Consider the following 23,308-nt stretch of genomic DNA (forward strand, 5'->3'; position numbering starts at 1 on the left):
GCCTTTTTCTGTGGAACATGTGTGAGGATTTACTCAGAAATGACATAAACACCCGAAATTGAACTTTATTCCTTCTACAGTGTCCCCGTCCCCACACCTCTTTGCCTTTAATATGATTATACAGTTGTCATCTAAAAACTCTTTTTAAGACTAACAACCACTAATGAAAACAGGACTAAAAGTAACTCATCTTTAATCTCTTTCCACCCAAATCCCGATCTGCTTATCCCGACCTGCAGTGCAGGGCAGAGTACTGGCTACCATCAGCCCCCAGACATCAACTACCAAGTTCATGTCCGTGCGTGCCGAGCCTGCAGATAAGGAAGGGTGACTCCCTTAAGTAAACATGCCAAGGGCCTAAAGAAATCCCCTGAAGCTTAAGTTTCCTCTCTTAAGCTTCCCTTCATTTTTACTTCACCTCAAGCATCAATTAGCCACTGAGTCTTTAGCAGCCCATATTCTGACTAGGACTTTTTACCTACTGATGGAACTTCCTAAAGACCCACAGGAAAATCCCTTAGTAAATACCCTGTAGTTCTTGCTGGGCTGTCCTAAAGACATGGCTAGAAATACTGCTAACAAAATGCCCAAATAAGCAGTATCCCTGGCCTATGAAACCAGACTAAGTAACTCCCAGGAAACGGAGTGTTTAGGGCCAGGGGTAACAGGTCCGCAGGACGGGGACACCTCGGTAGCCAGGGGAGCAGCCCAGCGCTAACACAGACTTCTCTTAAAGCAAAAGAGTTGAGGAGACACACTAATAAACACCAACTATTTCCCTTAAAGAAAGCACTTTATTTTCCATTTAAGCAACTTGGTCACAGTACATTATTTTACATAAATGGCACTAATTTTTTAAATCTCCATTTAAAAGGCCTTGTATCGGAGTCTGAGGTGATAAGAGGATATGAATACAAGTATAAAAACAGTGCAAAACATCTAGCCCGCAGCCTGCAGAGTTGGCGTCAGGAACCCCTTAATGTTGCCGGGCCAGTTGCATTAAATATCGAACATTAAATATTCCTGGGTTTCCTTTAGCCTAACATCAGACCCAGAAATGTAACCAAATGAAAAGTTTCAAAAGCCCTAACAATGCAAATCATCAAATCACCCAGACCACAGGATCAGAGCAGGCCGAGCTTGCAAGTTCTAGAACATGGCATCGTCAGTGGTGCCATGGAAAGAAATACAGGATGGTTGTTGCATCGGTAACTAGAATCGACTGGCTCTGGTTTTAAAGCTTTGCCTTTGAAGTATGAATTTTCTAGAAGTGAAGGTGCCACCGGAAGGCTAGAGTAGCGGTAAGTTGGAAGCCCAACTCAGAAACAGCTGGAAATAGCCGCAACCTCTAAGAGACTTGTATCCATGAACCAGTCAGTCTTTGGCTGCTGCTGGTACCTCAGTGAAGCCCTTGGTGCCAACTCGAGTGGGCTAACAGTCCATTAGCAACAAGATTACATTTAGCTGAGCTTGCAAAAAGTTTCCGTTAATCACAGCAAACACCCACAAGAACACAGGGAATTCTATTCAGCACTAAGTTAAGCACTGCTCTCCTTCCCCTGCATCACCTTGGCAGTGTTTAATATAAGATGGTGTACTTGCCACGCGGCTGAAGAGAAAACCAGATTCCAAACAGGTGCCTCAAGCAAAAGTCTCTATCCTCCCTTGCTTGTCTGAGGAAATTCTCTTTTTTCAAATGCAGGGTACCTAAATATGGCTAAAAGGAAGTCATATAAACCTACTTACTTCATTTAAAGAGACCCTTAAATTTCACAAAACACTGTTAAACAGCCTGATTAAAACTGTGCTTCTAGGTGTCATATTTTTGCTTATGTTAGTTGAGTTTCGGAATAGAAAGCTAATGTCCTACCCAAAGGAAATATAGTCTATGAAGCAGATGGTCAGTGTTCTAGAGAACCTTACTGGCATTGTGTTTTCTGGCAGTGGAAGATTCTAGTATAGAAAATTTTTTCTTACTAAAAATACGAGAAGTACCAAGGACTATTGCATAAGAGAAAGTTGGTAGCAGTCCTTCTGCTGGGCAGGTGGTACAGTGGAGGACAACAATCACTTCATTCACCAAAGGACAGCACTGCTTGAATGGCAAAGATTTCCAGGATCCTAAGCAGACACAGAGGTGGCTGAGGTGAGATGACCAGCAGTGTCCCTAAAACTCACTTAAGGCTCGTAAATGGTCAGTTCATTTCAGGTGGGCCCAGCTATAACCACAAAGTACTCTTTGGGTATCATAAAAAACATTTTCAATACTGAAGGACTTTTCTCCTTTCAGGCAATCCTGATTCTTAACTATTTTTCCCTTAAATCCTGCAAATGGACCCATTTTTCTTCCCCAGGAACAGTACATGACCACAGTGTAAGCGGTCAGAACACGGTAGATGGTTTGCTAAAGAGCCGTACCAATATGTTTATTAGCAGGCTGAGGACGGGGCGGGGGCGGGGTGGAGAAAAGGGAATTATGCTGGGGACGGGGCGGGCTTGCCTCTATGGCCAATAAATTGCTGGTTTGTACGTTTGCAGAGCAATTCCCCCCATGGCCACACGGCCACCACCACCGCAGGTTTCTCTGGGACTCGTTCGTTCACAGAGGCCTTGTCCTTTAAAAGGACAAAATCCCTCAAATAGTTCCAGATCATAAAAAGGTGTAAGAATCTACGAGTGTAGACTTAGGGTGTCCCGGGGCCTACAGAAACCCGGCTCACAAAGAGCCCCTTGTTTGCTGCTCCTTTTGGTGCAAATACTTCAGTAGGCTTTTACCCCCATAAAACCACGGAACTTCTCAGAAGTTTGAGCTTTCTTCTGTAAAATGCCAATCATGATGTCAAGGAACTTAAAACAAGCACCTTCATTCCATCCAGCCAGAATATACAAGGGGTCCTTACACAGGTGAGGGAACCTGAGAGGCCCCATGTAGATAAACCACTAGGGGTGTGCTGTTAGAGAAATGGCAGCTGTTCCTAATTCTCCCACATGACTGCAGTCTCTTGGGCGCTACTCATCTTTATCATGTCATATTTTGATGGTTGTTAAAGATTTGGCAAGAGGCCAAAACTGCCAACTATACTACTGTTTCTATGAATTCTACTATCAACTGTTAGACAATCAGAGTTGGCTATACATCTGGCATTTAAGAGACCACAACTAGAGAGTTCTGGCCACATGTGCTGTCCTGGGACGCCTCTCTCTCATCGCAAACCTAGCAGAAAGGAGTTAGTTCTATCAGATCCAACGTAAATTCCAAATGAATGTCTGACTCCAGGCCAGAGCAAGGGCATCACTGTAGAAACCACAGACTGCTAACATCCCCAGACTTGCTGTTTGGCTCAACCCAGTGGAATACGGAGCCTCTCACTGGTTAAACAATCCGTCTCTGGGGAGAGCAGAGACACGCCTGTATAAATGTGGTGACTGTCTTAAGGACAGCTTTGTGTCATGGCAGGACCAGGGATGGTGCCAGCCGCAGAGGAGAGAGTCGCAGGAAGAAGCAGTATTTCCTCTCAACATTTATAAACTTCTTACAACAGCAGCATGCACAGAAAGACTGAAAAAGCTGGCAATATTTCCCCGATATTAAGCTATAAACCAAAGCAAACTTAAGGACTCATGAATTTTCTTTGGGACTGCAAAATAAGTACATGTATAAAACCAAATATTTAAGAGGGTATTTTCCCCATCCGAAATTGCCTCATCCTATCTCTATGGCAGAACAGACCCGTTCTCTATATTTAATCTTTTGTACATTTTCAGTTTTAAGATATGATAAAAAAGATAACTTATGATTTTAGGAAGAGCTAAAGAAGAACCATAATCCACTAATTAGTGGAAACCATATATACCCTGTTTTTTCTCTCCCAGTGAGATATTTTGTCTAGGGGAAAGGTGATGAGAAGTAATGTGCAAGTAGGAAGATGTCCATCAGCTCCTCAGACTTCCTGCCGGAGAATGTAAATGCCAGAAAACTGGTTTTTGCAACCGAGTGCTGTAACTGACAGTGTTTGCATTATTTACAGGGGGGAAAATCAAGCCCTTGATATTGACCAGCCACCCTACCCAGGAAAAAGTAACTGCTCCCCCACAGCCACCCTACCCAGGAAAAAGTAACTGCTCCCCCACAGCCACCCTACCCAGGAAAAAGTAACTGCTCCCCCACAGCCACCCTACCCAGGAAAAAGTAAGTGCTCCCCCACAGCCACCCTACCCAGGAAAAAGTAAACTGTTCCCCCTCAGGAGTAAACTATTCTCCTCTTCCAGCTCATCGTAAGCGTGCTAGCACCTTCCCAGGTGAAACATGGAGAAGAAAAAACAGTAATGCCTATTGGAGTTTGGAGTTAGAGTAAATCCAAACAATAAATACAGAAGAAATGAGATAAATATAAGGACTCATCACCTAAACTCAGGACCACTGTATATTATACTACCGATAACTATAATTGTTAGCGACTGTCCCTTCAGGATCAGATGACAGCGTGAATCCATCCGATCATCTTCTGTTTGAGTAGCTAATGTCTAATACTTCAGAAAGAGAAATTACCATATCTGTACAATGTGGTATTTCAGGATCTTTCTTTCATTCTGAAATGCTGAAAATGGATTACTCTGATAGTTTTGGCTTCAGTGTTCTGACCTACAAACATTTTTCTCGGTCTTTGAGTTTTCCTAATAATACTTCATCCCTCTTGGGTGCTTCAGTCACTTTCCAGTGCTTTCCGCACGCCGCGTCCCTCGCATGACCCTCACGACCGTGAGGCAGCCAGGGCAGGCGGCGCTACCCCACTTTAGGGATGAACCTGAGACTCGGGAAAGTGACTCACGAAGGGTCACATGGCTATCGGGAACTGAAGAGGGACTGGCAGCGATCCTGATCCAAACTCCTTCTCCCCCGCTAAGGGGAGGGAATGGCTTCTATCAGTCTGTGCATTAGCAACCCGCATCCTCTTCCACTCCTGGTGACTCAGTTAGTGAACAAGGTGACTGGAAAAGAATGGCTCTGTTTTTACCGCTTCGGTATAAAAATCTCTTACGGTGAAGTCAGAAAAATTCATTTCTTCCCAGTCCTGTGTCTAAACCTGAGCATGGCCCTAGATAGCCTTTAAGAAACTGGGGATAAAAATGACCACCCTGCACGGACGCCGACGGGTACGAGGGCGGGGGGAGCGCCCCTCGCAGAGCCACACGGAAGGCACTTCAGACAATGTCCTCGGCGGGGTGGGGGCAGGGGCGGGTGCCCAGGGTGGAGAACTGGTGCCAGTTCCGCAGGAAGCCCCGGTTGTACTGGCCCGTGTCCACGATGAGCCCGCAGAGGAGCCGGCGCCCCGTCTTCCGACGCAGGGCCTGCTGGGCTTCCCGCTCGGTGACGTTGTAGCTGATGTTGATCAGCTGGATGAGGAAGATGTACGCCATGCCCGCCGTGACGATCACGGAGTACCACACGCAGGTGAAGGACAGGGCGGAGCTGGGGGGACAAAGGGCGGGTCAGCACCGCGATCGCTTCCGTCCCAAAGCCGGCACCATCCTAACATCCCACACAGGCTCATTACCGAGGATCTGGTGCCTCCCCAGCTACCCCACCTGGAGATACTTTTCTACCCTCACACCTGGGACTATCCGCGTGTCCTGTGGGTCGCGGTCACTCCTGCCGCCTCTTCCCCTGGTATGCTGTGTGAGAACAGCAGGGGCATTTCTGCAGTTTGTGTCCCCCACGCAACCAACACAGTGCCTGACATAACAGCACTCAAAATCCATCAAATGAATGAACAATTCCTACATTGTTCTTAACTGCGGGAGAACGAAGGCACCGGGCCATTGCTACACACGTCCTCGAGGACGCTGTGCGGGGGAACGCAGGAACGGTGCTAACGCTATCCGTCTCCACTCTTTTCGGTACAACGTGGGCGAACACGAGGGAGACGACGACTCCCAGCACCGCGAGTCCTTTACTTCTGTGTGGGAGCATCACATCTCAGGTCCAGCTTCTTCAGCCAAACAGAATCACACAGGACAGGAAAGGTCCTTTCAGCTCCTTACTAAGACAGGAGAGGCTGCTGATTAATGTCTGCCAAATGATTATTTTTGCAAACATTTGCAAACGAAGAGCTGGACGTGAACCCGTCCCAAATCTTCATTTGTTAAGCTGAAGGGGACTCGGAGATGATTACCTCACCATAAAGATGAGGAACACCAGGGCTCAACAGGGTGACGCGAAGCACCCGTACAGAGGGTGGGCACCAGTGGCGGACTGTGTTCCTCATTCCACGTCGGCGGCCCCCAGAAAGTCCACAAAACTTGTGCTTAGTGACAAACAGACAAGCTCTGCTGCAGGACGTTTATCATGCACAGTGTGACTGCAGAATTTCACAACCTACTGACACTCTCACTATAGAAAGAAAAGGAACTTACCCTGAGGAGGAGAACCGATCTGTTCTAATAAGCCCACAAATACCTACATCTATAATGGCAATGGGAGATCTGTCGACAGACTAATAAACAAATATCTTCACAGGGGTGCTAGGTGGGTAAAGCACGGATTGTTCTGAGAGCGAAGAGTGAGAAGAAAGAAAAGGACTCTGGGGGCAGCGCTGTCCTAGCTCAGATGGGGGCAGGGGACCAGAGATACCACACAGCATCCGCATCAGAGGAAAACGAGGAGGAGGGCACAAAGAACACAGCCAGGGGCCCGCAGCGACCTGGGCAGGGGCTGGCTGGGGCCAAAGCTGCAAAACCCCAGCTTCTGACAAGGCATGGAGATCTTCACAACATATAAATGTGCCCCAACCTAACACAGGAAATTTTGACCTACATACCACAGTAATCAGGAGTGGTGATTTTTTGAAAAGTAGAACAGGAAAAACCAATGGAGGTTAAAAAGTAAAGAAACGTTACGGAAACTGTGAGTGGTCCACAAAAGGGCCAGAGCAATAAATCAAGACAGGGCTAAAGAGCACAAGAAAGCCACGATCGAGTGAGGACTGGCCGCGATAATTTACGACAAAACAGACCACACACAGCTCCTGGGCCCGCTCGTTTACAGCCGTGGGTTCACCATCGCTACCGCGGCGTGCAAGTGGTCATGTGACTCTGGAAGGCCCTGACCGAGCCTGGTCCTATCTGCAGGGTACTAGTTCCTCACTCTGTAAGGATCAAGGGTCCTTTTGACATCACCCTAGAAAAATGTACAATTTTGTTAGCCATGTCCTATGTTTTGGTTGAAAACTCCTAACCCAGCAGCAAATCACAGCCCCTTACATTAACAGCAATGCCCATTCCCTCGTCTCTGGGCCTCAATGCTCTGGCAGTCCCATCTCACCTGTAATCTGCATAAACTCCAGGACAATAGAAGAGAGCTGTGAAGACACTTCTATCTCTACAAATGGTGTCCAAGGTCAGTGTTATCCCGTACACCGAGGTGAGCAAGAAGATCGAAAGGGCAAGTATAAATGCTTGATGATTTGATTCTCCAACACAGCTATTTATCCTCAAAACAGCAGAGAGGGAAGAAAAAGCAAACATTTTTTAAAGTTCTTGATACAGATGGAAGCTAAATTTATCATGGTGATCATTGCATAATGAATATAAATGTCGAACGACCATGCTGCGCACCCGAACGTAACATAACGTTGTAGATCCGCTATAGTTCGATAAAAGGAAAAAAATTCTCCATGTAACTCACACAACGCACAAGAAAGTTTCAAAAACAGGGGTAATGTGAATTTCGGTAATTAAAAAGTAAGTTCTCTTATTTTTCAACTCTAGGGAATTAAAAACTTGCCCACGGAGAGGTGTAGTCTTATATTCTCTGCTCTTTTCAAAGTGAAATCATATCATTAGGACAAAACTAAGTAAAAAGCAGAACCTGGCTAACAAATCTTTCTAAATCGTAATGAGTCTATTACGGTTAATATGAAGAGGGTTAATATTGTACCCACCATGATAAGGAAAGGGTGCTATTAGTTAGGAAAACTTAAAAAACCAGAAGTATTACACACTATGGGAAAATATATATTAAATACATATATTAACACAAAGATCCCAAGAGGTTAGAAATGTGGTGTGGGGTGGAGAACAGCTCGATAATATGCAGACTACTTGTCAGAGAGAAAGAGTTCTGTCTTGTGGCCATTTGTCGGGCAGAGTGTACGGGCGTCCTTCTGGCCCACTGCACACCAGGAGGCCCCAGTGGGCCGAGATCTTTTATGCGGAGCTGTCAGGCCCTCTGCAAACCAGCACTTGTAAATGGGCCACCACCACACACACACACACACACACACACACACACACTCATGAATACAGGATGAAGACTCAGAAGTTAAAATCTAAAAGTGAAAAGACCCGTTTATTCCTAAAGAAAGCCCCAGAAAAGAACTGTCCCTGTGCTTGAGCCCCCACCTGAGGTCCACTCCAAGGCCCTCCTGGCCTTCCTGCACCCTTTCCGGCCCCTACGTCCCCTTCCACGGGGGGAGGAGGGTATGCTACCTGACCAGAATCCTAGCCATAAACAGCATACCTCACTCACCCTGAGCGAGCACCAGGAGAGCTAAGAGCTAGAGAGTAGCAAGCATGCTACATACAGCATCACATCGCAATAAACTCTACCCCGTCTTAGGTGTACTCAGTGAAGCAGCAATATTATCTTTCAAAGTCGCACTTCATATCGCCGGGGACTTACGTGTCCTCATTAGGCACTGGCCAGCTGGCAGGCACCAAAAAAGCCCACTGCTCCGCAAATAGCAAATAACAAAATAGGGAGTTACCTGGCAGGGCCTTACCTCAAAATTGCAGACTAGTTATGTCATCAGAATGATGAAGGACGTATGGTGAAGGGACAAAGTCACCTACGAATATGGGAACACTTTCTTGAACTCCGTGTTCAAAAGGCATGGCACAGGGAACTAGGATTCTGATCCACTCTTTTTTAAAAAATATCACTCAACTGCAAGGACTTCTGTTTTGCGAAGGAGAAAGTAACTGAGGGGCGGCTCGGAAGAGAACAGCAAAATAGCAACAACGACAACAACGAAGCCCTTCAGGAAATGACTGAAGGACCTACATCTGCGAAACTGGGGAAACGGATGACTAAGTGGGAACCTCATACCAGCCCACAAATAACTGCAAGGTGTAAAGCTGGGAAGGAGTGAAATTTTAGGATGGCACAAAGGAAGATCAAACACGGCCAGGGTCGTATGTGACTACACTTTGCAAGCCTCCAAATTTTTCCAACATACCAGACACAGTGATGATCCATTCTCCTCACACAGATGCCGCATATCTGGCAATGCCATGCCCGGGCCGGTCGCACTAGCTGGCACTTGGCACACCAGTCCTCCTTCACCTTGGCGGGGCTTCCGGCCAACACCCTGCAAGAGCCCCTAAGATCATCCTTCGGCGTGCGGTTGCTGAGACTGCCCGACGACTCCGCACTAGGGAGCCCTCTGGTCTTCTCCTGCCCGTCTCTGCTCAGGCATTCGGTCTGGCTGCTGCTGAGAGATCTGGCATTGCTTGCTGGATTTCTGAGGTAGCCTGGATTCTTCTTGGCTCTGTACAAGGCTAAGAGTATCAGAAATAACCCGCAGGTAAGAAGGGCCAGCTGAGTGGGCCCCACACGCCCTTTGGGGACCACTTCCTGCAGGAACACATAGTACATGTAGCCCAGAGAGAACAGTCCGAGGCTCAGGAAAAACAGAGTCTGTTCTTTCCTTCTGTGAGTGAGGTAGTAGTACCACAGAGCCAGCCCAGGGAGGGAGGTCAAAACCACCGCCCCCAGCAGGAAATGCCAGGAAGCCACGCGGAGGAAGACGGGCAGCAGGACGAGTGGGGGGATGATGCTAATGTTAACTTTTTTGGCTCCCCTAAGCCAAGGAATTCGGAGGCGATCAGAAATAGTATCCATGATTCTTTCGCAAGTCTCTGGCTGCACGGATTTACATGTAATCCATCTATTCAGAAGAGCACAAAGAGAAGGCACTTCACATGGGTTTGCTAAATTCAAAACCACGGAACACTGTAGGCCAAACAGCACGATAAATGACAAAAGAGGCCAAAGGCCAAGTACTCTATCTCCATACTCCTAAACCCGAGCTCTTCGGATCACATATCATTTACTTGATACGAAAAAGAAGATAATGTTTAGAAATGTAACAGTTAACACTACTTCTCCCGAAGCAAACACATAGGAATACAGACACACTCTGTGCAAGTACCGTTCAGACTTGGATGAGCATAGAGACTTAAGATCCTCAAAAAAATTCATAATCTTGTTGTGAAGACAACATGGGAACTCCAGAAGGATCACAGAAGAGACAAAGCAGCAAAATTGCCCGATGAACTATTGTGGCCAAACACTGTAAGGCGTGCTCAGAGGACAGTGGACACTGCTGGGTGGAGTCACGAGAGGGATCTCTGTGAAAAAGGTGGGTTCTGGGCCCCACCTCGACGGCGGGCTAGCATGTGTGTGGGGGGGGGGGGGGGAGTGGAAGGCAGGGAGGCGTTCCAGTGGAGCGGCACCTGTGCAGCACAAACCTGTCCTGAGCCCAGGGAGTCACCAGTCTAGCAGGGCCAGGGAGTTTCGTGAGAAAAAGTGGAGAGCAAACTAGTTAAGAGCACAATGACTGAGCTTCGTGGACACACAGTATTTGTTGACATGTTTGCACACTTAGGCTAGCAAGACAAGGAACGATAACTCTTGATTGCAGACAAACAATTTAGAAGAGTAAGGTGACAACTTGGACGAGAGGGGAGGTAAGTACATGAGAGTCATACAGAACAGCAGGACAAAGGGAAAAATGGAAGCCTGTCTCCAGAGAGGGGTACAGCGGGAGGAGGCAAGAGAGCTCAGGGACGGCCCAGGTCTCAAGGGCTAGAAGAGGTAAAGAGTTAGAAGGTTAATGGAAGAGCTGTGGTCTCGAGTGATGGAGGTTATGGAAACAGCATCATTTTTCCATTCATTAAAGCAGAGTGCTCCATTTTCTCCATATGGATTTTAGACTAAGTCTGTTTAAAAATACCTGTAAAAAAGACTAAGACACTATCAAGGAAGAATTACAAAAGGACTATAGGGTCTTCAGGACTCTGGTAGTAAACTACAGAGGTCCCAAGATGCTTTTCATGTCTAGATGAATGCACTGAGCTTTAAGTCAGCAACGTGCCATGACAGTGAATTTTTTTAACCAGAAGTAATTATTAATAGGAAAAGCAAGTTTCCAACATCCTTACTGTCCTCCCACATTGTGCTTTCCATATGGCAAAAATTTTTAGGTATGTGATTATTTAGAAAATGGATTAAAACCTCGTTATCACTATTTGGTACAGATTTTTCCTCTGATGTTAAAAATCATCTTTTTGGATAGTAACTTTCAACACTTGGGATAACAAAGTGAAAATAAAAGCCAAATACGATGATTATCAGTCAAGACAATGTTGCTGCCCATGCTGAAAACAGCCAGTCCAGCGCAGGGACATGCATGCTGGCTGGATTTCCTCCCCAGGGACAAGGGGTGAGACCAGTGCCAACAGCAGGAACATCATCTTCCAACCCTCAAGACCCCTTGTGGCCAGGTGCAGTCCAACCTCAAGTAGTTGATCTCCAGAGGCTGAGAACACTGAGAGTGTAGGAGCTTCCTGGTACCAATGTGTTCATTTTAAATGTCCAGATTTTGCTGCTCTACACTTTATTTTTTATACATTTAACTTGCCACTATCCCTTTCTTTGCCTGTTCTCTCCATCATCTCCTCCCTTGAAGTGAAAAATAGTAATGTCCTACTAAACTGAGCGGAATAGACAGCCGCACAGTTGTGCACTACTAATTCACCTTCATAAAATCCCCACACCTGGCATAGAAGACAGCTCTCAATTTCAGATTCTTGGAAATAGTATCAGGAGCAAATTCTAGCGTTCTGGATGGCTAAACTTAAAGTAAGCATGGCAGTTCTTAAAAGAGCCAGTGGGGTGAGCTTCAAGAAACGCTCTGCCCTTACCTATCACACCCTTCATCGAGATCCTGGCAATCACACAAGCAAGCAGCCACGTGGTTCTTTTCCCCATTTCGATCGATGTACTCGCAGCAGCACAGGGGCTCCAATTCAGGTTCTTCTGCTTTGTTTTTCTTCCCTGGCTTCATACTGCCCTTCTGTGCCATGATTTCCACCTGTCACCACGAGCTGTAAGAAGTCCTCAGTGGGTAAAGGTGAAAAGAACACGACTCACATCTTGTAAACACATCCACGCCTCTCTCTGATTATCCAGCAACGCCTGAGAAATCAAATAGGAGAAGAAAGAGGGGGAGGGGGAGTCTCATTTTCATCAGGCTTTTCTTGCTCCGCTCGGCCAGACAGGGAGCTCTACGGGCTCCCAGCCGCCTTCACCGCCCCTTCCCACCAAGGCTGGCGCCGTCTGGGTACCAGTGGTTCCCATGGTGACAGCCGACCACACGGCCCCGAACAGCCCCGGGGCGCGGGCGGCTGCGCTCACCTGCAGGTGCAGCATGGGGAGGGCCGAGCGGTCCCCGCCCAAAGCCCGGGGACAGGTGGAAACTCGCCCTCTAGGCTGCGGGCGGAGAAAAGCGCGTGCTGCCGGGGCTGGCGCATGCACCCGGCTCCGGGGAGGCCACCAGACGCCGGTGCAGCGCTCGGGGTCGCCGTCCAGCCACGTTGCTCCGGCTCAGCACAGGACGCACCTCTCCCGCCCCCGCCGACCGTGAGGACGTGGGCGGACCGCGAGCGCCGCCCCGCCCCGCCCAAAGAATGACCTTGGAAGGGAAGTTACCTGCGCTCCGGGGCCGAGGTGCGGCGGCAACCGAAGAGGCCCCGGTGGAAGGGAGAAGGGTCAATTCCTCCCGAGGCGCGGACGCGTCTTCCAAGCTCTGCTCCGCTGGGCTCTCAGTGTGACGGCTAGAGTCCCGGAGATCCCGGCTCCGCTCCGCCGCGCCTTCGCCGCCGCCCACCTGTGAGCATAGGCGGCCGCGGCTCGGGCAGCGCGCCCGCCTCCCCGCCGCCCTCCTGCCCGCCGGCTCGGCGCGGCAAGTCCGCGCGCTCTTCCGGGTGGCCCGCCCCCGGCGCCGGGGTTCCCCGCCCGCCCGCACGTGCGCCGCCCGCCGCCCGGCGGAGCTCGCCGGCCAGGCCCCTCCCCCGGCCCGAGGCCCTGGCGCCCGGAGGAAGCGAGGACCTGAGGACCCGCACCTGGAGTGGGTGCGGACGGCGGGGCCCAGGGCTGGCCCGGCACCTTCGCCCCGCCCGGCCCCAGTGCGGCCCCGCGGGTGCCTGCGGGCGGTACGTGGGCGGGGCAACCCCAGAGCCCTGGGCCGGGGGAGGTGCCAACGGAAAGACGGGAAACCCGGGAACCCGGAGGATTCCCTAAGCACCGGAGACCCGGGGGTCAGCCAATCTTCATTCGGACGCGGGCAACAGGCTTAGGTGGAGATATCCGCCGCAAGTTGTTACCGAGGCACCGCCCCCAAATTCTCCAGCCTTCCCTTAAAGGCCCATCGCTGTCTGGGATCTGTTCATTTATAAAGCTTGTTCATTTTCATGATTTCTGGCGAGGAGATTCTACATTCGACCGGCAGGCCTACTAGTACTTTTGTTCCAAGAGTCTGCATATTTGAAATGAAACAGTCTGCATAATTGAAATGAGTCCTCTTTGGGTTTTATTTTTGCACAAAATTTTTTAAAGAGTGTAGGCCCATAAACACGTTTTCGCTATAGCAGTTTCTAGTTATTTGTGTTTTGGGTTTTTTTTTTAACAGAAAAACTACAACTCACATTTTGTGTTTTATTGATATTCAATTTACATAACAGGCTCAAATGCAATTAAGTTCTGCATACATACATGTTTAATCTATAAAGCAACTTTGGTCATTTTCTTTGAGGTATATTTATGAAGTACAAGTTTTAAAGAAACATCACAAAAATATTCAGCCTGCCACTGATCATTTTTGTGAATTGAACAAAGTCTTCAAGTTTATAATCTAGTGACTCTTGCTCACAGCCACACTGCATAAATCAAAAAACCCCCAGGTAAGCACACTGGTACCCCAAGGTAGGTTTGTTGGGAATCACCCAGAGAAATCCATTTTCTCTGCAATTAAGTCAATACTTTCATTCTCTACAGGCATCTCAAAAATGACTTTAGCAATCTCCTGTGGCTCTGGGGAAAGAAAGAAACATTTAACTAAAGGCAAGCATCATCTAAACAGTAAGAATATATACAAACTATTCGGCACTGTCTTTCACTTGTTCCAGAGACATCACTTGTATTGAGACATATATGAAATTTTTCATGAAAGAGCCAAAGCTTCTTCTGGCTTCAAACTTCAGTCAGTGCCCTACTATTGGTACATAGTGCTCCCAAAAGTTTTTATTGAAGAGCTAAAGTTTGTGTCTGGTTATAACTTACCAGCCGAAACAGGCCGCACACATGAATGAATAAATGAAGACATATGTGGATACTGAAAAGTAATCCACAAATTATTCTCGACCACGTGGCTCACTTCCACCATGAAAGACTGCTAAGTTGAAGCCAAGCTTAGTTCAAGTATTCATCTGATCTGTCACTTAATGCCCAGACTTTAACATAATCCTCTGGTTTTTTAAATCAGAGCATGGTTCTTCATTTTGAGTGCTGGTATCCTAAATGTTTCCTTTTCCAAAATCGACTCTTCTGCCATTTGATACATGAAGGGGCAAGATAATCTCACCTCTGAGAGCTACCTGAAGAAGAAACAACTATTTCTTCAAAAAAATACACCATGGCTCGAGAACCTTTCAGATAACTACCAACTTGCAGATTCAAAGGTTTGACCATTGAATTTGCATGCTAAATAAGTGAAGACACTGTAATATTTATAGTACACAAACTTAGGAATGTTATAATATATGCCTGAAAACTGGTCCTTCAAAAGTAGTAATGATAAAGAGGTTTATTCTTCTATTGTCTTCTTTAGCCTCTTGAATGTATCTCAACTGGGAAAGCAGCCTATTGGACACCTCCCGATTCTGTGCTAACAGATAAAGCATCAAACTTCAAACCTCACTGTAAAACTGAGGCCACGCTACTCAGTTCAGAGTGTCTCATTTTCTTTTTGTATCAGAAATTCAAATCCACAACATATTTCATGCTTCACTGGAGAAAGTCACTGCTTAGAATTTTGTATAAGAAGTGAAAGAATGGATTGTTAAGGCCATCAGAAACTAGTTATCAAATTAATGTTATTAAAATGAATGCTCATATTAGAAGTACCAATAATGAGAAAATGTGGAAATGTTCCTATGACAATTAAAATCCTTCATCCTCTGGTTTTCTTTAAGATGTTTTCTTTTAGTTCCAAGTATCTCCACAACTTCAGGCCTTGAGATCACTAGCTTTTGACAGTCATGCCAGTCTTGTTCTTATTTAGTAGATCAAAAGTTCTCTGAAGCATAATGAGTGAGCTCTTTAACTGCAAACAAAATTAATTTTCAAAATCAGATTGTTTATATTTTTCTTATTTTTATGCCAAAAATTTACATTTATATTCAATATAGTTTTGTTTATACTGATGCCAAAATAAAAGACTGAATTTATAAAACACGTGGCTGCTCAGGGTTCACATCAGGATGACTAAGAAGGAGCTCTTCCTGTCGGCTGTGGTCCTGCACTTCCCCCTCCACGCTCCTGCTGTGCATTCCGCCTCCCAGCAGGTGCTTTTCTTAAATTGTTTCCCAAGTTGCACTGGACTCTCCGCTATCCCCTAAACAACTCAAGTTCTACCTCCAGGCCTCTGCTTGCTATTATGCTCACACTGTCTTCACCCATTTAAACTTACCCATCCCTACCCTCTCCATGAGGGTCATCATGCCTTTAAACTCCCAAAGCATTACTACTTACTTGACACTTTGTACTTTTATAGTGTTTAACAATACACACAGACATCTGATTTCTCTAATAAAATTAACAGGCAACTTGACAGCAAGAATTATGTCTTATGCTTCTTTATATTCATTCATTTGTTCATTCATTCAGGTAATGTTAATTGCTTACCTACTACATGCTGTGAATGTACTAAGCCAAGTACTGGGTATACAATGGTAAACCAAACAGGCACTATCCCTGCCTTCATGAAGCTTACAGACTAGTGTGGGATAAAGAACTAAAACTAATCATCACATATATAAATATATACTTCCACAATGCATTAAGTTTTTGACTGGAGGATGGCAGTGTCGTTTTCTGAAATACGTCAGCTAGAGGAGAATCAGTCTGGCTCAGGATGAAAACTGAATTGTTTTGGACATGATCAATTAGTGCTCGCCTCTTAGCATCCAGGTGAAGATGCCAAGTCAGCAGGTGACTATGTGAGCCCGGAGCGCAGGGAAGAGGCCAGGGTAAGAGAGACGGATTTGGGAATCATAGACTATATGGTCTTTGTGACTGCCACGTGTAGCACAAGTAAGGGGAGTGGATGAGACCACCTAACAGGGAGTAGAGGAGAAGAGAAGAGAATCTAACACAGCCTGGAGTACTAGGCCGGGAAGAGGTTAGGAAGAGGAGATGATTTTAACCAGCAAAAAGCAGTTTTACTTTATTTATACTAAGTAAAAGAAGCCAGTCACAAAGACCATATAGTCTATGATTACATTTATATGAAATGTCCAGAATGGGCAAACCTATAGAAATAAAAAGTAGATTAGTGACTATAGGAACTGAGAGACTGCTAATGGGTACAGGGTTTCACTTGGGGGTAATAAAAATGCTCTGGATTTAGGCAGTGGGGAAGGTTGTACAACTTTGTGAATATGCTAAGAATTTTTTAAAAGGTGAATTTTATAGTATGTCATTTATATCACAATAAAGCTGGGGTTTTTATGGTTTTTAAAGAAGGAAAGATTAGATACGCTTCAAGAAAGGAGTGGTCAGCTCTTATCAAATGCTCACATAGTAAACTGAAAAAAGGTATATTAATTTTAAAAGCCAGAGGTCACTGGGGACCTTCACTTAAGGAATATCACTGGAAGATATGGGGGAAGAAAACAAGGCTGGAGTGAGCTGAAGAGCAAATGAGTGGCTTAAATAAAGGCATCTAATTTTGCTCCCTCCTGAAACCCCACTAAAAGCACAATAAAGGGATTTTTTTAAGGCATAAATCCATGAGGACAGGGAGAACAGAAGCGGCAAAAGCAGCAACACAACATCGGAAGCTAGAAGGCAGATGGATGACTTAGCAGACCAGAAAAAGTGGAATCCTAAACTAACTGTGGAGAAAGCTGAGAGCCAACCAGATTTACCCTGAAGAATCCTCAAAAGCCTCGGGAATTGACAGGAATCTCTAGAAGTCAGAATAAAGAGAAAGGGACTAAAAATGAGGATTATACCAAAAAAAAAGGTTGAGACCATCCCCCTATGACCTGTCCTCCTCCATCCCTCTACTTTCACTCTGCTCCTAAAATGCTGGCAGCCAGCCCTTAATCCTTCAGGAGACTAGAAGGCTATTCTCTACAGAAACTGACCAATCTAAGAAGAAAGACCTAAAGATAGTGATACCAGGGTTTCTCAGCCAACAGCCCTGCCAGATCTACAGAGAGGTTCAGGGTACACCAACCCAACCCATGTTAAGAGCTTAAGAGTTTCTGGTCCACACAAGCAGACAACCAAGGACTACAGACATCCAATGAAATCCTCTTACTCTAAGGATAGAAATCAGGGGGAAAGGATCTTGATGGAAACCGAACAGGCAAGAAGAAGGGGAAAAATTTTTAACCATCAGTAATATGATCAGAGAGATGAAGACACTATAGTCATTTTAAAAGATCACAATGCCATAAAAAAGAAAATTCACAAAAGTAATAGGTCTTTGAAATTAAAAACTTGTTAGCAAAAATTGAAAAACAGAAGAATGTGAAGATTAAGTTGAGGAACTCTGAGGAAGCAGAACAAAAAGGCAAAGAGATGGAAGCTGGAAAGAAAAAGTAAGATTAGACAGCCTGTCCAAAAGAAGGCAGACATCTGAATTACAGGAGCCATAGAAAGTCAGAAGACAGAGTGGAGCGGAGGAGATCATCAACTGTGTAACTCAGTATTTCCCAGAACTAAAGGGCAGGAGTTTCCAGACTGAAGGAGGAGGAACGGTAACAGCCTCAGAATTCTCGGTAGCAACACTGAAAGCTGAAAAACAATGGAGCAATGCTCTGAAGGAACGTTGTTTCCAAGCTAGCATTCTATCCCCAGCCAAACTATGAATCAAGGGGAAGGACAGAATAAAAACTTTTCACACTAGTGAAGTCTTAAAATATTTACTTCCATGTTCTCTTTCTCAGGAAGCTACTGGAAGATATGCTTCATTAAAAGGAAGGAGTAAACCAAGAAATCAGAAAACATTCTGGATATAGGAAACAGAGGAAACTCAACAGGAATCCCCGGGAGGAGAGCTGTGCACCTGCAGAGAGGGTTCCTGGGCCCGACTGGAGCCAGTCAGAAGACGCCACTCATAGAATACCTGAGGAGAATGAAGGTTAGGGGAGGAGACGTCCACAACAGAGCATTAGGAGATGAGATACTTATAAATAATGCAATAAGCTAATCAACTGTCATAAGACATTTTCAGGGATAAGAAAAAGCACGGTTTATTTCATGGCTCAGCTCAGAATAGCAAACTTAGTCCAAACAAAGCAAACACTGGATACTGATCTAACCAAAATTATAACTTCTTTGGGAGGATGGGGGAATCAGAAAAGAGGACAAGAAGAGATGAAAGAAAAGAAAACCCTTATACTCCATAATAGGAGGTTGAAAGATCATGTCTTTTTTTTTTTTTTAAAGATTTTTATTTATTTATTTGACAGGATAGAGACAGCCAGCGAGAGAGGGAACACAAGCAGGGGGAGCGGAAGAGGAAGAAGCAGGCTCCCAGCGGAGGAGCCTGATGTGGGGCTCGATCCCGTAACGCTGGAATCACGCCCTGAGCCGAAGGCAGACGCTCAACCGCTGTGCCACCCAGGCGCCCTGAAAGATCATGTCTAAAACTGAAAAATCAAGATGTATCAATACATGCTTGTTGCTTATAAATATGGAGGTAAACACAAAAAGAAACTAAAAGAGTTAAAGATTGTTGTGTTTGGCAAAGTAGATCGTGGGATTGCTGTCTTTCTGAACAAACCTTGTAGAAAAGTTAACCATGTGAAGGAGTCACTTTGGTGAAAATAAAACCTTAAAAAATGAATGCGTTATGAAGGATAAATTAGTGACAGCCACAGCAGACAACTCTGAAAGAGCCAGACTGTGAAAGGGAGCGAGACAAATGGGCAGACAGAGAAGGATGTGGATGGTGTGGGTGCTTTAATATAGGAAAGACTAGAGCAGGGCCATGTGCAGATGGGAAAGATCCAGCTGACTGAGGGAGACTGAAAACAGAATGCCAGAGGGTGATGGATGGAGTCTCCCACTAACCCCTGCTGGGACTCTCCCTACAGGCAGAGCAATGCTCTTGACAGGCATGGACAGGAGGGCGGGTTGCAGTGATTGGAAGGTCTGTACATTTGGCTATAGAAGGAAAGGAAAACTCTCTTTTCTCCTTGAGGCAGGGTTATCAGTTGAGAGTTGGGGAAAATATGACCCACTCTTGCTGGGGGTGGGGAGGGGTGGAGAATGTCACCAGGAGCTGTAGATACTGTGCATTTGAAGAATGCCTAGTTGAAGTGTCACCTTTAATGCCCCACATGATATCCTGAGAAATGCTCAATAATTAGATCTTCTAAAAAACAAACCAATGCATAGAAGAGAAGAACGGAAGGAAACAAAATATTAACAGTGACTGTCTGAATGCTAGAACTATAGGTTTTCTTCTCTTCTACCACTCTCTAGTTTTCAATCCTGGAAAGTATGCATATGCTATATCATAATGGAAATAGTAATCTTTATTTTTCAAAGGGAAGCCTGTGTTTTGGTTCATGGAACTGAGCAGCACATATTGATGATACTGTGTTCAAGAGATAAATGTTTATAACAAAACATCAAAATAGCCTAAATGTTCATTCTTCAATGGAGAACTGGTAAAATAATTAATTATACCACATTTATACAGTTGAATTCTATGCAGTTGTTAAAAGAAGAGGAAGACCTTTATGTGCTAATATGGAAACATCTCCAAGATATATGGTTAATAGATAAAGTAATCAACAGTGTATGCAGTATCTACCATTTCTAGAAAAAGAGTTAATAGTAAGTATAAATTTTTATATAGAAGTATGAATAAAAAGAATAAGGTAGATGTATACAGTTGACCTTTGAACAACACGGGTTTGAACTGCATGGGACCACTTGTACACAGATTTTTTACAGGACAGCACTGTAAATGTGTTTTCTCTTCTTTATGATTTTCTTAATAACATTTTCTTTTATGTGTTAATTGACTGATATCAGTAAGGCTTCTGCTCAACAATAGGCTATTTGTAGTTAAGTTCCTGGGGAGTCAAAAGTTATACACAATTTTCCACTGCGCATGGGTCAGCACCCCTAATCCTACCATTATTCAAGAGTCAAATGTACATGCTGATAAGGAAAGATCTTCAAAATATATTACTAATCATAAAATGAGGGTATGGAAGAGTGTGTACAGAATGCTTCCACTTTTAAAAGAAATACAAGTGACTGTACACATAAAATGCGTAATACAGAAACTGGCAAGGGTAGTTGTCTCTAGGAGGGGAGAGTCTTCAAATAACGGTATAGTGAATATTCTCACACAACAGGGGAAGCAACTGGTTCATACTGCTATGAAAGTACTAAGTACTATGGTACTGAATTGCCTACCTGTTCAAGCATCACGATGGAGTCTCGGAGCACTCCTTTTAAACGACGGGCCTGATCATTTTTCTTTTGAATATTTTCCGCTCTTGACACCATATCAGAGGCTAAACTGAAAAAAAAATCTTAAAAATCAGGGGAATAGCATCTGATCTTTCATTTCTAGAAATCATTCATGTCCTATAAATTTGCAAACAAAACAAAAATTAAACAAAAAAAGTTTATGACTACAGAATGGTTAGCAGATCCGAATGTCTAAACTAGAATTAAGTTTTCTACAACTAAAGAATTATTGAAATAACAACAGGTTGGGAGGGAAAGACTTACTGTAAAGATTTCTCTTCTTGGAGGTGCAGACGGTAAAAGGACTGAGCTGCATATTCTATCTTTGACAGCTTCAGAAACAGCATCACATTCAACAGAACGAGCAACAGCAAACTAGGCAGAACAAATCATAGCTGGTTAGCCCACTCTTACCCAGGCCTAAGCGCGGCTCGTGCAGAATATGCGCGCAAAAATTCCGAAAACGTATGTCGTCCAGACTAGTTTCCTTTTTTTTTTTTTTTAAGATTTTATTTATTTATATGACAGAAACAGCCAGCGAGAGAGGGAACACAAGCAGGGGGAGTGGGAGAGGAAGAAGCAGGCTCCCAGCGGAGGAGCCCAGTGTGGGACTCGATCCCGGAACGCCGGGATCACGCCCTGAGCCCAAGGCAGACGCTTAACGACTGCGCTACCCAGGCGCCCCTGTCTAGACTAGTTTCCAATTGTTATTATTTAAATTAGTTATTTCTATTTTATTGTATGAAATAATTACATTTAGGTATTAAATAGACAGTGAGGAAAAAGTTGAAAGGTAACTAGAGTGACAGTAAACCTCAAAGAAAGTAGGTTAGGATTGTCCCTGATATCTCTCCTCTCTGGGAGGAATCCCAGCCAGTGCTGATGTGCGACCACCAGCTTAGAAATCTACCAGGGAAGCTTTCGAGATCTATTTTTGGATGCCTCCAGCTTAAGCACCCATAATGCTGCACTTCAAGAAGGAAATGAAGATCAATATGGACTTGATCTTACATAGATGAACAGGCACCTTCCTCCCATGGAAAGCCACAACAAATTTTTTAAATTACTAGTCAGCAAAAATTTATTCTAGTTCAACTTAGACAAAGGAAGTATCAAATCCCAAACATACATGAATGGTATCATACATAAAATGTGACATGCTAAATGAACTTACTCTATTGGTTCTCATAGCAGCTTTTCAATTGAATGGATATATTTCTTATTACACATATATGCAAATATATAGGTGGCATCGTATCTCTCCTATTTTTTCTGTTAAAATATTGGCTTACCCTTACAAACATATCGTATTCATCTTTACCTGTCCAGAAGAGGATTTTTTAAAAAATGAAAACTAAGGTAGGAGCAACAAAATAAAATCTATGATATTATTGTGGCACTGAAATGGTACGTAGGTCAACATTTCAACATCTGACTATAAATTTTCTGCAGAGTGCTGTAAAAGATCACTGACAATATTTATTATTCAAAATTGCTACAGCAAACCAACTTCAGCAGGATATGAAAACCTTTTGTAAAACTCAAAGGTATATCAAACATTTTCTACAATCAGAAATCTGTAATTAGGGGTGCCTGGGTGGCTTAGTCGTTAAGCATCTGCCTTCGGCTCAGGGCGTGATCCCGGAGTTCTGGGATCGAGCCCCACGTCAGGCTCTTCCGCTGGGAGCCTGCTTCTTCCTCTCCCACTCCCCCTGCTTGTGTTCCCTCTCTCGCTGGCTGTCTCTCTCTCTGTCAAATAAATAAAATAAATATTAAAAAAAAAAAAAGAAATCTGTAATTAGAGAAAGCAGCTGATATGAGAACTTCATTCCAAAAAATATTCACCAAGAGTATATCACCCAGTCAGAACCAATTCAATTAAATCTAATTGACTACCTCAATACTCAAATACAGCCATGTAGATAACAGTCACCTAAATATGTCTGCCTGAGAGATTCCTATCGAATACTCTGAGGTTCTCGATCCCTGCTCAAGACCTACTGACTCAATCTCTGGGACTGAGGCCTAGAAATCTGCATTTTAGAAAGTGATCCTAAAGGGTAAGGATCACTGGTCTAATCAAACAGAGCAAAACAACACTACTGAGATTTCATCAGCCTACATATATAAATATTCTCTTTAAGTTTATGGAACTTCCAATAAAAACCTATGATGGTAGAAATAAGTCAGATTAATTTAACAAATAAAACATTTAGGGATGCCTGGGTGGCTCAGTCAGTTAAGCATCTGATGCTTGATCTCAGCTCAGGTCTTGATCTCAGGGTCATGAGTTCAAGCCCTGCATCGGGCTCCATGTGCAAAGCCTACTTAATAAATAAATTAATTGGGGCGCCTGGGTGGCTCAGTCGTTAAGCGTCTGCCTTCGGCTCAGGGCGTGATCCCAGCGTTCTGGGATCGAGCCCCACATCGGGCTCCTCTGCTGGGAGCCTGCTTCTTCCTCTC

At 44.8% G+C, this 23,308-nt stretch overlaps 2 protein-coding genes across 8 annotated transcripts in view; both read right to left on the reverse strand.

The window, feature by feature from the left end:
* Nucleotides 1-46: 46 nt before the first annotated feature.
* Nucleotides 47-13,016, reverse strand: ZDHHC23 (zinc finger DHHC-type palmitoyltransferase 23). 2 transcript variants are annotated; one of them, XM_057306613.1, is made up of 5 exons: nt 12,773-13,016; nt 11,986-12,168; nt 9,237-9,947; nt 7,322-7,489; nt 47-5,470 (listed from the first exon to the last, which is right to left on the reverse strand). In XM_057306613.1, the coding sequence occupies exons 2-5, from the start codon at nt 12,144-12,146 to the stop codon at nt 5,203-5,205; spliced, it is 1,308 nt and encodes a 435-aa protein (XP_057162596.1). In that variant the 5' UTR covers nt 12,147-12,168; nt 12,773-13,016; the 3' UTR covers nt 47-5,202. The 2 variants fall into 2 exon arrangements, with proteins under 2 accessions (XP_057162596.1, XP_026349370.1); XM_026493585.4 differs by having other exon boundaries at nt 11,986-12,259.
* A 747-nt stretch (nt 13,017-13,763) lies between these two features.
* The window catches only part of GRAMD1C (GRAM domain containing 1C), an 86,794-nt gene continuing 77,249 nt past the window's right edge, over nt 13,764-23,308 (reverse strand). For all 6 annotated transcript variants that reach the window (XM_044382053.3, XM_026493545.4, XM_048215089.2 and 3 more), the window contains 3 exons: nt 21,110-21,220; nt 20,789-20,894; nt 13,764-15,443 (listed from right to left, as the gene is read on the reverse strand). In XM_044382053.3, coding sequence (XP_044237988.1) covers nt 15,363-15,443; nt 20,789-20,894; nt 21,110-21,220 — 298 coding nt within the window. In that variant the 3' untranslated portion in view covers nt 13,764-15,362. The remainder of the gene's footprint in view (nt 15,444-20,788; nt 20,895-21,109; nt 21,221-23,308) is intronic.

Source organism: Ursus arctos, unplaced genomic scaffold (assembly GCF_023065955.2).
Source record: "Ursus arctos isolate Adak ecotype North America unplaced genomic scaffold, UrsArc2.0 scaffold_4, whole genome shotgun sequence".
NCBI lineage: Eukaryota > Metazoa > Chordata > Mammalia > Carnivora > Ursidae > Ursus > Ursus arctos.